At 35.0% G+C, this 21935-nt stretch overlaps 1 protein-coding gene across 1 annotated transcript in view; it reads left to right on the forward strand.

Moving 5' to 3' along the window:
- Positions 1-21935, forward strand: part of USH2A (usherin) — a 795295-nt gene that overhangs the window by 643031 nt on the left and 130329 nt on the right. The window contains exons 58-59 of the mRNA XM_068538548.1: positions 12691-12849; positions 14273-14435. Of these exons, the coding sequence (XP_068394649.1) occupies positions 12691-12849; positions 14273-14435 (322 nt within the window). The remainder of the gene's footprint in view (positions 1-12690; positions 12850-14272; positions 14436-21935) is intronic.

The raw sequence follows: 21935 nt of genomic DNA on the forward strand, positions 1-21935 counted from the left end.
AAATAAGTCAGTTTCTTTGAGTCTCAGTTATCTCCATCTGTAAAATGGAGACAATGATAGTACCTACATGTAGGGTTGTTGTAAACATTAAATGAGATAATTTACATAGTTGGTATACATTATCTGGTCTGTATAATATTCTATAGGTAGTGATAATTTTTGGATAATTATTTTTATCTTTAATTATTCATTTTAAACATGTATTTGCAAAAAATGAAACCATTTTCTCTAAGATCAAGAACAAAACAAGGTTGTCCACTCTCACCACTATTATTCAACATAGTTTTGGAAGTTTTAGCCACAGCAATCAGAGAAGAAAAAGAAATAAAAGGAATCCAATTGGAAAAGAAGAAATAAAGCTGTCACTGTTTGCAGATGACATGATACTATACATAGAGAATCCTAAAGAGTCTACCAGAAAACTACTAGAGCTAATTAATGAATTTGGTAAAGTAGCAGGATACAAAATTAATGCACAGAAATCTCTTGCATTCCTATACATTAATGATGAAAAATCTGAAAGAGAAATTAAGGAAACACTCCCATTTACCACTGCAACAGAAAGAATAAAATACCTAGGAATAAACCTACCTAAGGAGACAAAAGACCTGTATGTAGAAAACTATAAGACACTGATGAAAGAAATTAAAGATGATACAAACAGATGGGGAGATATACCATGCTCTTCGATTGGAAGAATCAACATTGTGAAAATGAGTATACTACCCAAAGCAATCTACAGATTCAGTGCAATCCCTATCAAACTACCAATGGCATTTTTCACAGAACAAGAGCAAAAAATTTCACAATTTATATGGGAACACAAAAGACCATGAATAGACAAAGCAAACCTGAGAAAGAAAAACGGAGCTGGAAGAATCAGGCTCCCTGACTTCAGACTATACTACAGAGCTACGGTAATCAAGACAGTATGGTACTGGCACAAAAACAGATATATAGATCAATGGTACAAGACAAAATGCCCAGAGATAAACCCATGCACATATGGGCACCTAATTTACGACAAAGGAGGCAAGAACATACTATGGAGAAAAGACAGCCTCTTCAATAAGTGGTGCTGGGAAAACTGGACAGCTACATGTAAAAGAATGAAATTAGAACACTCCCTAACAACATACACAAAAATAAACTCAAAATGGATTAAAGACCTAAATGTAAGGCCAGACACTATCAAACTCTTAGAGGAAAACATAGGCAGAACACTCTATGACATAAATCACAGCAAGATCCTTTTGGACCCACCTCCTAGAGAAATGGAAATAAAAACAAAAATAAACAAATGGGACCTAATGAAACTTAAAAACTTTTGCACAGCAAAGGAAACCATAAACAAGACAAAAGACAACCCTCAAAATTAGAGAAAATATTTGCAAATGAATCAACTGACAAAGGATTAGTCTCCAAAATTTACAAGCACTCGTGCAGCTCAACATCTAAAAAAACCAAACAACCCAATCCAAAAATGGGCAGAAGACCTAAATAGACGTTTCTCCAAAGAATATACACAGATTGCCAACAAACACATGAAGGGATGCTCAACATCACTAATCATTAGAGAAATGCAAATCAGAACTACCGTGAGGTATCACCTCACACCAGTCAGAATGGCCATCATCAAAAAATCTAGAAACAATAAATGCTGGAGAGGGTGTGGAGAAAAGGGAACCCTCTTGCACTGTTGGTGGGAATGTAAGTTGATACAGCCACTATGGAGAACAGTATGGAAGTTCCTTAAAAACTAAAAATAGAACTACCATACGACCCAGCAATCCAACTACTGGGCATATACCCTGAGAAAACCATAATTCAAAGTTGTCATGTACCACAATGTTCACTGCAGCTCTATTTACAATAGCCAGGACATGGAAGCAACCTAAGTGTCCATCGACAGAAGAATGGATAAAGAAGATGTGGCACATATATACAATGGAATATCAGCCATAAAAAGAAATGAAACAGTTATTTGTAGTGAGGTGGATGGACCTAGAGACTGTCATACAGAGTGAAGTAAGTCAGAAAGAGAAAAACAAATACTGTATGCTAACACATATATATGGAATCTAAAAAAAATAAAAATAAAAATAAAAATGGTTCTGAAGAACCTAGGGGTAGGACAGGAATAAAGACATAGATGTAGAGAATGGACTTGAGGACACAGAGGCGGGGAAGCGTAAGCTGGGATGAAGTGAGAGAGTGGCATGGACATATATACACTACCAAATGTAAAATAGATAGCTAGTGGGAAGCAGACACATAGCACAGGGAGATCAGCTTGTTTCTTTGTGTCCACTTAGAGGGGTGGGATAGGGAGGGTTCGAGGGAGACAAAAGAGGGAGGAGATATGGGCATATATGCATATGTATAGCTGATTCACTTTGTTATAAAGCACAAAGTAACACACCATTGTAAAGCAATTATACTCCAATGAAGATGTTAAATAAATAAATATGTATTTGCCCCAAAATCTGCTAGGTCCCAAGGCCTCCACTTTCAAAATGATAAAACTGCATATTGCAAGATTGGGTTTGTAAATTTTTAAGATTTCTTTCAAATTTCCCAGAATTTTGTCATTTTTTTCTTTGAGTTCAATATCATATTTTCATGTTTAAAGTATAATGTTTATATTTAGAAAAGGATCATTGTGAAATAAGGCACAAGTTTTGCTTTTTTAATGTCACCTTAACTCTTGTCTACCTCAATTTTGTAGAAATTGTTCATTCCAGTCCAGCCTAAGGGATATTGTAGAAATGCTTTACACACTAGCTCTGACCATGTAACCAGTGGTTAATAAATCCAGGCCTGTCAATCTTCTGGTTTCAGATGCACAAAATCCATTACAGAAACCCTGTAATATATGGAAAGATTAAAGTCTTAAATTAAACTTTTTTCCTGGTGCCTAGAAGGATTTTGAACTTAGTAAACAGGAAGATGATTTTGACTTGTGTATAATCTACAGTTGATTTTATTGGAAAGTACCTCATGCTGTGTTTTGATTTGGATAATAAAAACATTTTCTGTTCCTGAATAGTCACAAATATATATTTTAAACAGGAAGAAAACAGACTTGTTATAACTGGAGGTTGTTTATTTACTGACAATCAAGAACTTTCTAGGTATTCATCATACCCTCCTGCCATTACAAAGTGATTACATCATACGCAGAGCTGAAAAATGGACAAAACAGTCCATACCTGTAGTTCCCAAACCTGAGTGAATATTCGGATCACCTGGAAAGCTTGTGCAAAGACAGATTCTCAATCCCAAGTTTACTGAATAAGAATGTCCTGGGCTAGAGTTAAGTTCGGCAGATGACGTTGAGCTCCAAGTTTAGTAACCGTAGATCACCCACATCATGGGTGGTCAAAAGTGGTCAATTACAATAAATCTCTGAAAATGCAGATCAAACCAGTTTCCCTTGAATGTCCAAAGCCAAAATAGTGGTTAACTGATTTTTTTCGCACATATTTTGTTTTGTGGTCAGTAAGGACAGAGTGACCTTACACAGGTAAGTTGCTAGGAGAAAAATATCTCTGTGGTTGCCTGGCAACAGAAAATGACCCGTGCAATTATGTGGGCTTTCAGTTTACACATTGTTAATTATCAATGTTATCTATAAATTGCCTTATTGTTTATAAATCCTATTAGTAAAAGGGGTTCAGGCCAGAGGATATATGAGAATATTCAGGGGAAGAGAAATTGTGATAAATATCATATATTCATTAACATTACTTGTGTATATTTGCCATTTTTTAAATTCCTAGTATGTGCCAAACAATTTGATAAGCACTTTCCCTGCCTTACTGCAGTTAATTCTCATGCAAACCCTCCTAGACAAGTAGTATCATTATCAAAATATTAAGATAAGAAACTTGAATCCTGAAGAAGTAATATAATTTACTCAAGGTCACACAGCCTGAATTCAAATTCAGGTCTGCGCTCTTCTGCTGCCTTATAGGAGCAATTCCCTCCTGTCTTGGCTTAACTCTTAAATCCAAATCACACTTTCCATTTATTGACCAAAGTCTTCTAGATTTATGATAGAGCAACTAGCTTTTTTGAAATAGTAGCCTAGAGGGCCAAGAAACAGAGCTAGGTGTTGGGGAAAACCAAATGATTTGGGGAGAAAATATTTTTTGCGGGGCATGTCAAGACCAGAAGAATTAATGGTGGAAAATGACAAGCCCCTGAAGGGAAAATATCTACCTGGCAATAATTATCTCCTGAGGCGTGAGGGAACTAGTAACCAGAAGCTTTTACTGACCCATCCAGAAGTGTAGAAAGAATAGACATGACTTAGCAAAACTAGATTCCAGGTCCAGGAAGATTTTAATGAGGTGGGAAAGGAAAAGAGTCATTTCTCAAATAACTACAGAGAGATTATTCAAAGACCATTTTAAGCCCTTTGTAGACATTCTTTTACCTCCCAAGTAAATCCTAGTTTACTTTCTCTCATTATTACTTGACAAACGTTAGCGGTAAGATTATCAAAACCCTCCGAACTCAAAAAAAACCAAGATTTCCGCTCTTCTATACATCATTTGTACTTTCAAATCAGATGATACACAAACAACATGTCCTTATAAAATGTTTGTTAAAGTATTAAAGAAACAAAATGTTGAGTAAGCTTCTAAAATTTATCATTCAGGCAAATATAAATAAATTTTGGATTTTCTGCTGTTTAAAATTATTCAAACACTTGATTTCCTATAGAAGCCCACATTCAGTGGGCACTGGGTATATGCTGGCTGTTCTTATTTGAATCTACAGACAACGTAAACCAGATTAGTTTATTCCTAAACATTTCTTCTCACCTTTTACAAGCTCTGAAACTTGGGTCAGAATTTACACATTCATATTAAAGAGAGAAAAGGATATATGTTACCTTAATGGTTGAAAATATATAGAAAAATGAAGAAGAAAATACTTCATGGGACATAAATGGTTTATTCAGATTAAGAATGGAGATAGGCGTCCATGCCATTTCAGAATCAAACATTCAAAATTATTTAAACTCTGAAGGTAATAATGGGACTTTCTAATTTATCAAGGTGATGACTCTGTTTTGATCTATCCTAGCCCTTAATCATCTTCTAATTAACAATATCATTGGATTCAACACCCGCTTTTTCTCACTAAAGATGGTGAGTTATTTAGGCTTAATGTATAATATTGAAATAATGGTGCTTTTCCTGTCACATTTATCTCTTAGTCCATTAAAGAAAAGAATTGGCAACAGTTCTTCTACTGAGAAATCATTTAAATTAATATTGCTTAGGAATATAAATGATTTTTATTAATCAAGTTTTGATTAAAGGGTAGCTAGCCACAATATGGCCTGTGGGTAGACATTAAGCATCTTGGTGTTCAGTGAACTCATCAACTGCAGTGTATTACATCAGATACTATCCATTTAAAGTCAAAATTGGCATTAAGCTTTCTAAAGAATTCATGTTGCATTAATTGGGATGATTCAACATTGGTAATTGTTTCGGGTTTCTTATAAGGGTAATAGCCAAGTGACAAGTAGTGGTAAGTTTCAGAAGAAAATGTAAAACTCATTTCAGTGATTTGTTGTTTATTTTGCATATTACTTCACTTATCTTTTCACTTTTACTGAGGTATAATTGACAAATAAAATGGTGATATATTTAAAGTGTATAACGTGATCATTTGATACACGTATATATTGTGAAGGGATTCCCACCATTGATTTAATTAACACATTCATCATCTCATATATTTCCTCTTTTTTCTTTTCTCTTCTTTTTTTTTTTTTTTCTTGGTGAGAACACAAGTTCTATTCTCTTAGAAAATTTCAATTACACAACACAGTATTATCAACTATAGTCACCGTGTTATACAATAGATCCTCAGAACTTATTCATCTTATAACTGAAAGTTTGCACCCTTTTACCAACCTCTCCCTATTTCCCCCATTCTCTCAGCCCCTGGCAACCAGCATTTACTGTTTCTATAGGTTCAACTTTTTTTTTAATGATTCCATATATAAGCGATACCATTAGGTATTTGTCTTTCTCTGTCTGTTTCACTTAACACAGTGCCCTCTAGGTTCATCCATGTTGTAGCAAATGGCAGGATTTCCATCTTTTTTGAGGTTGAACAATAGTCCATTGAATATATATCACATTTTCTTTATCCAGTCATCCATTAATGGACATTTAGGGCATTAGCTGTTTCTAATCCTTGGCTATTGTGAATAATGCTGCAGTGAACATAGGCGTGCAGCTATCTCTTTGAGATAATGATTTCATTTCCTTTGCATACATACCCAGAAGTAGAATTGATGGATCATATAGTAGTCCTACTTTTCGTTTTTTGAGGAACCTCCATACTGTTTTCCATAGTGCCTGTACCAGTTTACATTCCCAACAGTGACATACAAGGGTTCTTTTTTCTCCACATTCTCATCAGCATTTATCTCTTGTCTTTTTGATAATAGGGATCCTAACAGGTGTGAAGTGATATCTCACTGTGGTTTTGATTTGCATTTACCTGATGATTATTGATAGTGAGCACCTTTTCATGTACCTGTTGGTCGTTTGTATGTCTTCCTTGGAAAAATGTATTAGGTCCTTTGTCTATTTTTGAATTGGATTTTTTTTTTTTTTTTTTTTTTGCTCTTGCGTTGTAGGGGTTCCTTGTATGCTTTGGATATTTAATCCTTCATCAGATATGTGGTTTGCAAATATTTTCTCCCATTCCATACGTGGTCTTTTCATTCTATTGATTCTATTCATTCTTTGCTGTGCAGAAGCTCTTTAGTTTGATGTAGTCCCATCTGTTTATTTTTGCTTTTGTTGCCTTTGCTTTGGGTGTTTAATAAATTTATCTCACCTTATTGAGTTCTAATATGTGCTAGGCATTTTCCAAGAGATTAACACTTATCTATTTAATGTTCATAACAATGTGCAGTACGTCCAATGTTCTCCCTGTGTTGCTAATGAGAAAAGTCAATTTCGATGTTAAAAGCTTTTTTCTCTAGGTGGTTCATCACATAGGTGTCAGAGCCAACCCACACTGAATCTGACTCCAAATTCTATGAGCAAACCCACTGTACTATATTTTTTCACTAAACAGTACATAAAGCAAATGATTTTTTTTCTGCATTATACTATGGTCCAGTTCAAAACTAAAAAAAAAAAAAAAAAAAAAAATTGCCATAGATACAGCAAACATAAATGAGTAGTTCAAGTAGTTCAAGGGCAGTTCATCCGGTAACCCAGTAGGATCATTTTGTTTGTAGCTTAAAATTTCATAGGATGTAATTCATTTACATTTGAGTGGATTGATTCATCTATTCATTTTAACAAACGTGAAAATGTTTACTGGGCCCCTCTCAGGAGCGAGGCACGATGCGACATTTTGAGAGTTAAAAAGAAGAATGAATGAGACATCGTCCCTCTTGTCAAGAACCCTACCATCTAGTTGGGTAGAAGAGGCATAAAATGATAACTATTATACAAACTACGTAAAATTTCCATACAATTGGTATGGATGTGTGTTCAAGAGGGTCTGGTTTCACTTCCTTGGCCCCTAAAGGACATAACCAAGATACCCCTATCTCTACAAAGGAGACATTGGGCTAATTTGTTAAAAGCATTATATGAAGCACAGCCCGTGGTTTGAAGCAAACGTGGCTATCAAACCGGATTAATAGTTTTCCTCTTAGAATTGTTCTTGTTCCAGCTCCTAAAAAAAAGATTTTAAAAAAGCTTTATTTGATTGACTTGTCCCATTGTAAAGTATGCACCTGCTGTGAAATGAAGCCACAGAGGAAAAAGAAGTTGAATAATTTAACTTTTTTATTTGTAAAGATAATCAGGGTTTTTCTGATTACATCTTAACTTCATAAATGTTAAATAACCTATCAGCATCTAGTTGTTGTAAATTATGAAAAGGAGCCTCGCAAGGAATATTAACCAACGAAATCCTTGTTCTTTAGTGAACAGGAAAATGTGTTATGGCAGCTTGTCATCGTGCAACTGGTAACTTTGACACCAAATAACAAAACTGCCATTTGCACTTAGGGTAAATTGGTTCTCGTGAGTTTCCACTGCTCCTCTTGCTCTGACATAAATTGATGAACTCAGGAACTAACCAAGTCGTGTGGCTTGCCAGCTGATTTTAACAAATATGCCCATTTCATTTCATTTAGTCTTCAGAATACCAGGGGGCTAGGTCGTTTCAGACTCATTGCAGATGGTCTAGGGTTTGCAGGAACACAGGAGGCTTTCATGTCACTGTCCTGTAAATTATGACAGTGGAGGGGGCCCTCTTCCTAAATAAACGCGTGTCAGTGCTTGACATGTTCACAGCTTCAAGGAGCATTTTCTGTTTCAACACCTTATAGGTGTATGTAAAGGACATTTATTAACCAAGATGTGGAAAATTGCCTTTTCTGGGTTCATGCTTTGACCAGCCATGATCAAGATTATGTCTATATTTGAAATGTGGTGGAAGTACAGTTTTGTTCCCTGACCTCCTAGGAGTCCTGTCCTTTTAAGCAGAGAAGTTACTGGAAGCAGACCAGTAGGTACAGACTAAAGACATATAATGAGGTGCAACCTCAGACAAATTGAAGGGAAGACCACTCTAAATTACTGCTGAGAATGAAGACTAGGATATCGTTACAGGAAGACAAGTTGACCACATCCAAGTATACGTAAAAAATAAAACTAGGTAACAAAATAGTTATAAAGATATTTACTTGATTCAATATAACATTGCTTTGTAATTAGAATAGCAGCTTTATATAAAGATGGGTTCAGAAGTGTTAGAAGGCACATGAAATCAGTGTCATAACTGTGGGATTTTTGGGGTTTTTTTTGCATTTCGTTCCATTTCCTTTTGTTTTGTAGAGATGTCTGTCATTTATTCAGTACTTTCTATTTGCAGTAATGAACTAAAATGCTTTACATACACGTTTTAATTTAATCCTTTCAGCACTTTAAGACGTGGCTATTAGTGTCATCATTTTACAGGTGAAGAGACTGGCATCCATAGAGGGTGGGTAATTTACCAGGGACAAATGAAGGCGGAAGAGGGATTTGATCTGACTCCATTCTGTGGTTTATCTAGTTCAAGACTCATGGCATATTTTTCAAATGTGTGTTTGTCAAACTTTTCTACAAGGTCTACCCTAAGATCAGAGAAAACAGAATGAACATGCAATCCCAGGAGGTTTGGAAAAAACCTGAAGCAATCACCATAACCTTGCAATTTTTTTAAGATCTTGCTTTTTATCTTAAAAATCCATGCAAATTTGGCATTGAATTCCAACGTGTTTGTCTCTATCCCCCAAATAATGTATTGTATAATTTATCATTCAGGGGTACATTTTCTATTAATCTCTTTAGTTAAAACATGATATGCTGTTATATTTCGGGATATTAAGTCAATCTGAAGAAAGCCGACCCCAATGTCCAGGCAATTCTTCCTCTCTTCATTTCATCATATATATGTGTGTACAAACAGCAAGCTTTTTTTCCCACTGCTTTATAGACTATGTCAGGGTAACGATCAGGAGAAATGCCCCAAATCTGAGGTGGGATGCTGTGACATGCCAAGATACTCTGGATGGATATTCCCATAAGCATATCTTCCTGCTGTGAAAGGTCAAATTGCAAACCAAGAGGGTATTGATTCACTCTTCAATCTCTTTTACTACCTCAAGCAATTCTCCCCAAAGAACATCTTTAGCGGGGAAAAAAAAAAAAAAAAAAAAAAAAAAAAAAAAAAAACCTGATTATATTGCTCTTTATTTTACCTCTAATACAGTACTTAAGTTTTCCTCACCTATTAATAAATTCAGAGTCGCCAATGCTCCCTGTAATCAACCCCCTTCATACAACTCTCAAACTTCATAATTATAGCAGTCTTGTTGGGAGCAGTAAAAACATTCCCAGTTTTGTCTTGCAGTTGAGAATTAGGCCTTGAAGAATATCTTCTAAATGAGCTCATTACATACACTCACTATACCATTAAAGAGAAAATGAATTTACTTAAATTTTCTAGATATTAATCTTTGTTGTGATATCTGAAAAAAATAATATAGAATTGTCTATTACCTGAGACTGAGCAGAAGCATCATGGTCCCAGCCAACTTTTCATCCCATGTCTGAGCAAGGTTACACATAATAAATTCATTTTAAAGCAATAGTAAGTGACAAAAATTAAATTGTGTTTCGACTTCACCACGAATAGTATCTGTACTTGTTCAACACACTGGTTATGTCTACATAAACTTTTTCGGCTGGTGTACAGTTCACTCTGAAGTGACGATAGAGTTAAAAAAACTGAGTAGAGAAAGTTCCCATCACTCACTACACATAAAATTTTCTAGTCTTGTGCTTTTTAGGGAGAAAAATCCACACCCAATTTTTGTGAACAAGGGATAGCGGGATTCTGCTGGTTTTCCCTAGCTTGGGCAGGGGAGTTGTGTATTTCACAAATTTTACAAGTCAAATTGATTTTGGGAAAGAGGGACATGTTTGTCCTTGTCTCCAAAAATACTTGGACAAAAGTCCACAAATGTCCAGGGTGTGTGTATCCTGGTTTGGAAAACCTGCTCTTCAGAACTTTAAATATTTACCTATAATTTCGTTCCATCAGTGGTAATTCTAATTCCTCCATCACTTTTTTCGCTGTATCTAATCAGTCTCCAAGACCTGTTCTGCCTGTCTATGCACGTTCTCTCAAAATTATCCTTTCACTTTTTCCCCCGATTGTCCTAATCCAAGTCTTTACTATCAAGAGACAGCATAAATATAGAGAGATAAGCTTTGGTATCAAATGGGCCTGAGTTCAAGTCTGGCCACCCCAATTAATCTGTGTGATATCTGCAACGTTTCTCCTCTGGCCCTTGGTTTTCTCATTTTAAAAAATGGTAGTGATATTTACCTTACAATATTGTCATGTGGTTTCATTCATTCATTCAATCAACATTTGAGCTACTGCTCTGTACTAAAATCTAAGCACTGAAACTACCTTCAAGAGAAGAACAAAGTCCCCAGCTGTATGAAGTTGACATTCTAGTGATGTGAAATGAGATAATGTTTGTTGCCTGGCATAAGACAGGAATGCAATGAAATGCTGTTCTTGTTTTGTTATTGCTACAACCATGCAACCACTTTCCAACTGGTAACCCTACTTCCTGGCTCACATGTTTTCAATCCATTGTTCACTGATTATATATAAAACCCAAACTTCTTGAAGAAACAAATGATAGAATATACTTGTCACTTGAGCTTGAGAGTGAAGAAGGCAGGGTCTACTCTAAGGGTCTTACTCCAAGGCCTCCAGTGTACGGAAATGGAGAGAGGAAACCAAAGAAGAATAACAGGTTTGGGAGTGGAAAATAGTGTAATTCTTTTTTGGACCTGTTAAGATTGAGGTCTCTGGGAAGGAAGCTGTTCAAAATACAAATCTGGAACACGAGCAAAGGTATAAAGCCAGAGAGAAGAATTTAGGAATCGATGATAGAATAACAGTAAGTTAAATTGTAAGGACAAAAGCAACAGTTTAATTAGGATGCTCTAAATTTAAAATTAAAATTCTCAGCCTGGGTTGCCAAATTCAGCACCATCTAGCACCTTTCCAAAGGAAATGATTGATGAGTCCTTCTTATGAGGATCAATATTTCCTTCAGAGACTCTTTGTTTTCATCTATCCTACACAAAATACTGAGCACCTCTGGTATTTACTAGCTCTTCTGCCCCTCATACATTGGAGCTGTAGCTACAAAAAGCAGAACCACGTTTCATTCTTTAGACCTCATTCTTTAGTCCTGTGCTGTAGATTTTCTTGTTTCTGTAGCAAAGAAACTTACTTAAGTATTAGAAAGGTAAGTAGCGAAGCCCACATGTTAGAAGCTGTCAGATCAATGAGAAACTTTAGTGGGCCTAAAGTTTCAATATATTCTTCATTCAAGGCTCATAATCTCTGCTTAAGAAAGTGTGCATGTTGTTCATGGCCAAATAAAACTTACAGGCACTTAATTCTATGAATAGATTGTAAAGAGGCTAAACTGACAGGACCTTCTTTCTTTAGGAGGCATTGTGAAAAATGACAGTTTTTGAACTCAAATTTCATATACATTTAGGTCCATAAGTCTCACTGACCGAGTGGACTGTCCTGACTCAATAATTAATGCACTGGGAATTCTCTAGGTAGACTATGATTTGGATACTTTATGGGCTATTATATCAAGGATCCGTGTCAGATGAGATGCATACACAATACCTACAGAAAAATTATTGTCACAAGCAAAACTGGTGGGGTTTTTTATGTACTTTAAGAGTAAGTAAGCCTAGGAAAAATATATGACCATTTCTAATTGCCTTGTATTTATTTGCCTTGAAATATGCGTTCGTTTTTATTTGCCTGTAGAGTATATCTTTGAATAGAATTATTATATTTCACTTGTTTTCGAAAATGGGTGATAAACATTTCTTACTTTTGGAATAGGCATTCTAATGTTTTCCAACTTAAGTTTCATGCACTTATTAATCGCTATATTAAGCAATAGTATACCTTTAAGTTTAAGATTTGAAACATACATTTTTCTTAAAAGAGGAACATTTAAAAAAAAAAAAAAAAAAAGAGGAACCCAAACAGACATACATGTTTTTATTCTCTCTCTCTTTAAAGGGATCCTCACCCCCAAAATACCTGTGGAATACAATGTATTACTCAACGCTGGAAGTGTAGCACCTCTGATCTTCTCTGCTGGTCATCATCAGTCCATCCTTCTGGAAAATTTGGCTCCATCCACACAGTATGAAACAAGGATACAAGCATGTCAAAATGGTGAAAGTCTTTCAGACACTCATGCAGGGTTTTTTTATTAAAAAGTATTTTATTTAAAAAAAAAAATTCCTTAAAAAGGAATAGATTCTCAATTCAAATACAAAGACTAACATTCCATTTCTTATTGGTACTGGACTGTTTACCCAGACAAATCAGAGCCTGGCATTGAGTGAAGCATTATGCATTTCTGCACATTAAATCATGAATATTTAAATATAGGAAAATGGTGGTTTTGCAAAGTCTTGTTTTATAAGGCCCTTTAAAAGAAAAACACCTAGAGCACATACAGTAATCATTGGTAATATAAAACAAAATAGGCATTACAAAAATCTCATAGAAAATGTACTCACCTTGGTTCTATTTCAGTTTTATTTAGGGGTGGGAGAGTAGGAAGGGAGACATTATTTAGAAGTTGAGTTACACTCAAATGAATCAACATATTTTACAGTGCTTCCCTGATACCTGTCTCGTGACCTAACCTGTCACCTTGAGTTTCATGGCTTAGGCTAGTGGTCAATGAGGTCGTCATCTATCTGTGTGGTCTTAAGGAAGAGCTCCTCTCACTTCCTGTATACCTCCAGGTGTTATATAATATATAACACCCAACTGCTAAGAGAGAAAAAGTATAACTCAAAACAAGTTGCTTCACCTTAGATTAAAGAAATTTACCAGTCTTATACTCAACATGAAACTCCTGTCCTTAGGAACTTCTGTTTCCAAATGAGTACTATTTCCCGTAGAGTTGGTTAGGACTAGGGGCTCTGAGATTTTGCTATTCTTCATCTCTGAAATTGAGTCAGTTTGCCCACTTGTCTCTACAAACCAGACTGAGACATTTTGTTTGAAGAGTATTGCTTTCCCTGATCCACTCTTCAGCTAATCCACATGGAAATAGATTTAAATTAAGGTTTTCTTGATTTAAATGCAAAAATCAACTTCTGCCTCTCTGTGTCCCTAAAGCTATGCTGTGAAGAAACAATATCCTTCAAATTCATTGTTTGACTTTTGTGTGTTGAGGGAACAATCATTATTTTTAAATATTAGCAAAAATAAAATACTATTAAGAGCATACATGATGTTCAGGTCACACATACATTTACGAAATTGAAGCACATTTTCACTTTCTGGCTAGAATAACTGCAGTAAATTAGAGAAATCTCAGTTCAGACAAGCATAAGCTTTATTGTCTATGCCTGTATAAAAATGTGGTTAATTAATGGATTTCCCAAAAATGATTCCTTATTTAAATATTCAAACCCTGAAGAGATTTAAATACTAGTCTAAAGTATGTTTACAAAATTTGTGTGTATACAAAATTTCAGATAAAATGATTGTCATGATATTCGTACCCTTCTATATCTACATGTAACTCTTTTTGCTGCTTGACAAATTATTAAAGGTCTTGGTTTTCTTTTTTTTCAAGGAGGTTGTGGAGTTAGCAGTAGGATATTTGTCAAAACAGCTGAAGGAGCCCCTATGGATCTAAATTCTCCTGTTCTTAAGGCACTGGGATCAGCTTGCATAGTGGTTAAATGGACGCCACCTAAAAAACCAAATGGAGTCATCATCAACTACTTTATTCACAGGTAACATTGACTATTACTATTATTGTTGATTATTTAAGAATGTGTACTATTCCAGGACTGTAGAATCAAATACATTTTCTATTTCCATAAGGGAATTGATGGGAATTCATGTGTTTTGAAGCACCTACTAGAAACTAAAATTGGTATTGGAAACGTCTACACATTATCGAAGGAAAAAAGCCACAACTACCATGTAATATTTTTGTTTGAGCCCTCTTTGAAAGATGAGACCTCATAGCCCAAGAAGCCTTACCTTTGATGGAAGGGTAGAGCTGTCCTCTGGAGGTTCATTGACCAAGAGACATACTCATTCCAGAGGAAGAACCAGGTCTAGGACAAAAATTCTAATTATATCCCACCACCTAGTATGTGGAGATTGGAAAGGCTTTTTCTCATCCTTAAAAGATGGCACTTTTCACTCTGCAGTTCCCCTTCTGTTTTGAGGTTTCCACTCACCTGGCTAGATGGTGTTAATGCAGCTTCTTTTCACCATGATATGCAGAATTAATTAAGTGTAGCCACCGAAAAGGAAGAAAAGAGGGAAAGAGAGAAGGGAGGGGAAGAGAAGGAGAAAAAGTGAGGAGAGTGAGAGTGAGAATGAGAGGGGGAGAAAGAGAGAAAGAGAGAGAGAGAGAGATGGTGGTTCCATGGGCATTTTGGTTTGAAGGGTATTGTGCTATTTGATCCAGTTTTCATTTGATCAGCATGGACATAGTTTTAAATTAATGTTTTCAAATATATGAGGAGAAAGAGGAAAGAGAGAAAGAGACAGACAGGGAGAGATGGAGGGAGAGGGAGAAGAGAGAGAGCAGGAAAGGAGAAAGTAAAACAAAAACAGAGGGAAGGGGCCAGAGAACCTCTCAACTGAGAGTTTGCTATTCAGGCTGCTATAACAAAAATACCATAAATTGTGTGGTTTATAAACAACAAACATTAATTTCTCACAGTTCTGGATTCTGGGAAGTCCAAGATCAAGGTGCTGACAGATTTACTGTATGGTGAGGGCCCACTTCCTGGCTCACAGATGGCCATCTTCTCACTGTGTCCTCACATGGCAGAAGCAGCAAGGGCCATGTGGGGGGGGGGGTCTCTCTTTTATAAGGGCACTAATCCCATTCATGAGGACCCCACCCTCATGACCTAATCACCTCCCAAAGGCCCCACCTCCTAATACCATCCCCTTGGAGGTTAGGATTTCAGCATATGAATTTGGGGAAAACACAATCATTTAGAGACAGCACTGAGACAGAAAAGACACTTTCTAAGACAGACACCAGCAGACAAAAAATTTGCAGCTGAAAACCCCATTCCAAAAGCCATCTATTTAAATCAGGCGTACAAAGCCCAACCCCTTTTTGTTCTCAGATCCTCATCCCACTTTAGCATCCTTTATTAGTCTCTCCTGCAGCCTCATGCCTTCCCTTGTTTAGTCCTACGCCCTGGACACATCGTGAAACTTAGTTTAGGCTCCTCTTATAACTTCAGATATTGAAACCCTTTCATTCAGACCAATCTTCAGCTATGGGAATGTAAGGAAAATTATGAAGGGAGAAAGTATTACTGCATTTCTGGTTTTGTAAATCACAGTGCCATAAATGAGCAAGCCAAATGTTTTCTTCTCAGCAAACATTAATTTGAAGCATAATATTTCTGATTCAAGTACACATGAACATGTAAAAATGGCTAATGTGAATTTACATTTTACATTAAACAAATTAGTGCGGCCTTTAAAATGCCCATCTTCTTGGAATAGTTTTCTTTCATCTACTCAATGCTAATTGTATGAGAAAAGCACATCAAATTCCTATTCTGAATAAAGGGAAATAAAGTATCTGTTATAGACCAGGAAGAGGCTTCACTCTGTTGGTTTTGTAAATAATGCTCATGATTACAGTGACTATTCCATGGCAGCTATAGAGAGGGAAAACAAGAAATATAATGCAGAAAACCCGCTTCAATGAAAAATACTGTAAATTGAATTTGACAGCGTTTGATGGCATTTGATTATTCTAGTCACAGCCAAACAATGATATAAAGAGTAATATGAAACAGAATGTGTTACTGCCTAGCAGACTCAAAAGCAATAAACCTTCCTCCAATGTGACACAATCATTTCACAATCATAATTGTAGCCTGTTTGATACCTCTGAGTACAGCAGAAGGGCACTGACTGACATAGATACATTTTGTTTTTTATTTAAAGTGAAATGAAAATGGCATGCTGGGGCTCCAGATACAATCGTTATATTCACCTACATAGGCATGAATCACTTGGCAGTTATTTCAGCTGAAGTTTAAATGTGCTTAGACAACAACAATATCAAATTTTTCTTAGATAGATGCAGAAAAAAAAAAAAATCAGGAATCTGTAAGGACAGAAATAGAATGTAGACACAGAGTTCTTTTTCATTCTGGGACTCCATAGAGCCCCGTGTATAGTTATTGACACAAGCCTACGGTATTTCTGGGGAGGTTAGGGCATGTAATTTCTGCTTCATCATTTGCCTCCTCTTTCTTCTATCACCACCAAAGGAAATCCATTTAGCTCAAATCAAAGACGGGGTTTGACCTATGCAGATATTTTCATTAAATTGCGGGAAGCCAACTTGCCAATCCCATCTTGAAGATGTTCGTCTCTGCTCTCTCCAAGCCCCCAAATCATTTCCCCTCAGTAATTCCCATCTATTGTTTAAATGTTGCCTCTAGATATCATCCTGTTAAAAAGGATCTGCCCTAATAAACAGGTAAGATGTTTATGACTTTAGAAAACAAAACAAAAAATAAGCTAGTAAGGACAAGACTATTCATGTGATTGCTTCTGGTTAGTTCATCTGTTAACATTATATTTTATTTTTGCTTCTGGTTAGTTCACCTGTTAACATGATATTTTATTTAGGCTACTTTGTTGACCAATGTGAGTTACAAAAGAGATTTCCTACAATAGGGACAACCTTTATGTTAGTGTTTTGCAACCTGTTTACTGATAGGGTATACATAAGGCCATCTTGGGCATTTGCTTTCTTCTCATAACAAGTTTGGCTTGTATAATAAAGATTCTTCAGTATTTCCCCTTTATTTTATATCTGTAATCTTGTAAATGGCAAAATCCACCCATAAAATCCAACTTCCATCTACAAAATCCACCAAACACTTTTTCTTAAGACTTTACAAAATATGTAATAAAATGATCTCCCACTAGAAGCTTCCATTTTAAGAGAGACAAAAATGCATGGGGTTTTATTTTCAAAAGCAGCCTCTAAATAAAGAAAAAGATTGGATCAATGTTCAGTAAAAGACAAAAATATATTAAAACACCTTCTAAATGCTGTAAAAGTAAAAATAAGTGATGAACCTTCCAAGTATTCAAATAACTAAGCATTCAGAAAAACTGAGTAAGGTTTTGAAGGATAAAATCTGAGATAGTTTGAATGGATGGATGATATGGAAGAACATTCCAAGCAGGATACCATAAATAATATTTTTTTAGAATGAATAATTAAGCTGATTGAGTAAACTAAGAAAAAAGGGCATTGGTTCAAAGGTGAAGGAATTTTTATGCAATCAATTTGTACTATGTGGAAAGACAGTATGGATGTGAAGATGGATAGATAGATAGATAGATAAATAGATACAGATAGATAGATGGATAATAGATGATAGATAATGTTCATATCTAGTGTAAGATCTGAGCCATATTATCAAGGACCTTTACTATAGTAGGAGATGTAAGTCAAACTAAGCAAACAAAACAATGAGCAATATAATGTGAGAAATATAAATATTTACCAAAAAATTTACAGGAGACAGGGATTCTTTCTGTCTGGAATATTTATGGAAGACTTCCATGGATGAAGTTGATGTCATTGAGACTTGGCCTTACAAAATAAAAATTTAATGACTGTTTAAATTAGAAATAATTTTTTTTTTAAGTTTTTAACAGTACAGAATATTACAAAGGTTATATATTCCTTTTTTATGACTTACCCATGTATATAATTCCCATCGATAGACATAACTACTATTAAGTTTAATATATGTAACATTGATGTTTTCTATTTATAGTTTCCCTTACATAAGGAATTATATTGTTCAAATTTTCTTTGGCCATTTGGACACACACACACACACACACACACACACACACACCCCTCATTTCTTTTAATGACTCAACAATATTTTATTATATGGATGTGTATCATGTATTATTTAACCAGTCTCCTATTGGTGGCAAAATCAGTGATTTCCAAGTTTTCATTACAAAAGCAATTCTCCAAAAAAATCTTTACAATAAACATATGGAAGATTATTCTTAGTACTAGAAGTGCAGGATCCAATTTTGTGCATTTTAAATTTTTGGAGATTGCTAAATTGTCTTCTAAAAGTGGTATATAAGAATTTCTAATTCTGAAAACTCTAATCAATACTGGGACTCAACAATCTTTCAAATCTTTGCTAGTTCAATATTTTAAATGGTATATTATTGTTGTTTTAATTAAAATTTTGGTCATTATAAGTCAGGCTGTTCATTTATTTATTTCTAATATATGTTTGCTATTTGTGTGTGTATATTATAGTATATATCTTTAGACTATTTTCTTTTAGATTGTTTCTTGTTAATTTATCTATGCTTTTTATATATTAAGGAAATTCTTTTAGTGATCATATTAAAAATAACACATCAATTATTTCTTCCAGCACTTTTCTGGCTCTACTCCTTATATCTAAATATAGATTGGATTTTGTTTTTTGTTTTCTTGAAGTATACTTAACACATTATTATTAGTTTCAAGTGTACAGCATAATGAGTCAATATTTGTATACACTTCAAAATGATCACCACAATAAGTCTAGTTACCATCTGTCACCATATACAGTTACAAAATTTTTTCTTTATGATGACAACTATTTTTTTACTTTCTTAGCAACTTTCAAATTTACAACATAATATTACTGGCCCTAGTCACCATGCTGTACATTACACACTTATTTCTTTTATAGCTAGAAATTTGTACCCCTTTTCCCATTTTGCCCATCCCTCAAAGCCCTCCCCTCTTTTAGCCACCAATCTATTCCCTGTATCTGTGAGTCTGGTTTTGTTTTCTTTTGTTCATTTGTTTTGTTTTTTAGATTTCACATGTGAGTGAAATCCTATGGTATTTGTCTTTCTCTGACTTATTTCACTTAGCATAATACCCTCAAGGTCCATTCATGTTGTCATAAATGGCAAATTTTTATTCTTTTTTATGGCTGAGTAGTACTCTTTATATATATACCACATCTTCTTTATCCATTCATCCATAGATGGACACTTAGGTTACTTCCATATCTTGGCTATTGTAAAAAATGCTGCAATGAACATAGCGATACATATATCTCTTCAAATTAGTGTTTTCATTTTTTTTGTATAAATACCCAGAAGTGGAATTGCTGAAGTTCTATTTTTAATTTTTTGAGGACCCTCCATACTGTTTTCCATTGTGTCTGTACCAATTTATGTTTCTATCACCAGTGCACAAGGTTTCCCTTTTCTCCACATCCTCACCAACATTTGTTATTTCTTGTCCTTTTGATAATAGCCATTCTGACAGGTGTGAGATGATATATCATTGTGGTTTTGACTTGCATTTCACTGGTGATTAGTAATGTCGAGCATCTTTTCATGTGCCTGTTGGCCATCTGTATGTCTTCTTTGTAAAAAATGTCTATTCAGACCCTCTGCCATTTTTTAATTGGATTGTTTGTTTTTCTGTTGTTGAGCTGTATGAGTTCTTTATGTATTTTGGATATTTACTCCTTATCAGATATATGACTTGAAAATATTTTCTCCCATTCAGTAGGTTGACTTTTTATTTTATTGATGGTTTCCTTCCTTTTTAGTTTAATTTAGTCCCATTTGTTTATTTTTGCTTTTGTTGCCATTGCTTTTGGAGTTAGATCCAAAAAGCTATTGCCAAGAGCAATGTCCAGGAGCTCACTGCCTAATGTTTCTTCCAGGAGTTTTATGGTTTCTGATCTTACATTAATAGACTGATTTTGTTTTAAGGAATGAGACAGGAAATCTAGACATTCGTTGTTTTGTTTTTTTTTTCCTCAGAAAAATTAACTTTTAATAATTGGAATTCAGTCTTTAATTATACTTATATAAAATAACATGGAGAAAATTTACCTTCAATAGACTCATGCATTTACCTCGAATAGAATATCATTCAGTGAACTTCTAACAAGTGTATTTCAGGATGAAAGAGAGTAACCTTAGAAGGAAGATCTGAGATGGAGGAAAGAATAGTGAACACTGAATCAATTTTGTTCAATGAATGGATAAATATTTAAAGCCTTTGCAAAGTAATTTTTTAAAATAATGGCTAAGTTACAAAGTTTTTAAAAAGCAGGAGTAAAAATGTTGTACAAAAATAATTTGAAGACCCCATCTATCTGTAAGAGTGGTTAGACAGAGCTAGGAAACCTCCCAGGAAACCTTGCTTTTCCAACTGTGCAGGCTTAAGCTTCTCTGGCTGATGTGACAAGGACTCTACAGGTTGCAACAAAAAGCTCTCTTGATTGGTGAATGTACTTCCCGAACACTCTCACGTCATGTCTCTTTTTGTATCAATTAGCCATTCGTTATTTTTTTTTAAACTATCTAGTTTGTCAACATTATTTTACAATTTACTGATTTGAAATGCCACCTATACAAAATTCCCATGTGTCATCTCATCCATTTCAGGACTTTGTCTTCTGTTTCCTTTGTGGTAGATAAAATATTAGCAAGCAAAGACTGATGGCAAAGACATCACAGGTGAATAAAATTACTGGAATAAGCAAAATTCCCAACACTGAAGGCATAGTGTTCCATGGTCAGGCTTGGCTGGAGACTTTGTTATTTGTAGGGGGAATTTAGAAGGTCGGCTTGACAGTAGATTTTGGAAGACTTTAAATACTAGGCTGAGGAGTTTAGGGTTTTGATTTGGAAACAATGAGAGCCATTGAAGATTTGGAGTAAAGTAGAGAAGCAATGTGACAGAGTGGACAAAGCATGGCATTTGTAGTCAGAAAATATGGCTTCCAGGTCCTGGGTCTGCCACTTACTAGTTATGTGACCTTGGGCAAATCACTATGTTCCCTAAGCTTTCACTTTTATGTAAGTTAGGCTGATAAACATAGAAAATAATTAACCTCTAGAATTTCATAGGAATTAAATGAAATCATGTATGTGAAAGTACTGTGTTAAACATAAACCACAATAAAAAATAGAAAGTTATCCAAGGTGGGCCATCCACAGCCATGCTTGGGGAAGACAAATCTGACAGTTATATGTGTATATTTAAGGACAAGGAAAGAGGTTCATGATAATAAATGAAGCAGATTGCACTACAGTACACCTAGTATGATTCTGTTTTTCTTTAAGTACATGGAATCTTTTTTACATTTATATGTGCACGAAAAATGTCTGGAATGTTAAACACCAAAAGAAAGTTAACAGTGCTTATCTCAGAGATAGGT

Source organism: Eschrichtius robustus, chromosome 3 (genome assembly GCF_028021215.1).
Source record: "Eschrichtius robustus isolate mEscRob2 chromosome 3, mEscRob2.pri, whole genome shotgun sequence".
NCBI lineage: Eukaryota > Metazoa > Chordata > Mammalia > Artiodactyla > Eschrichtiidae > Eschrichtius > Eschrichtius robustus.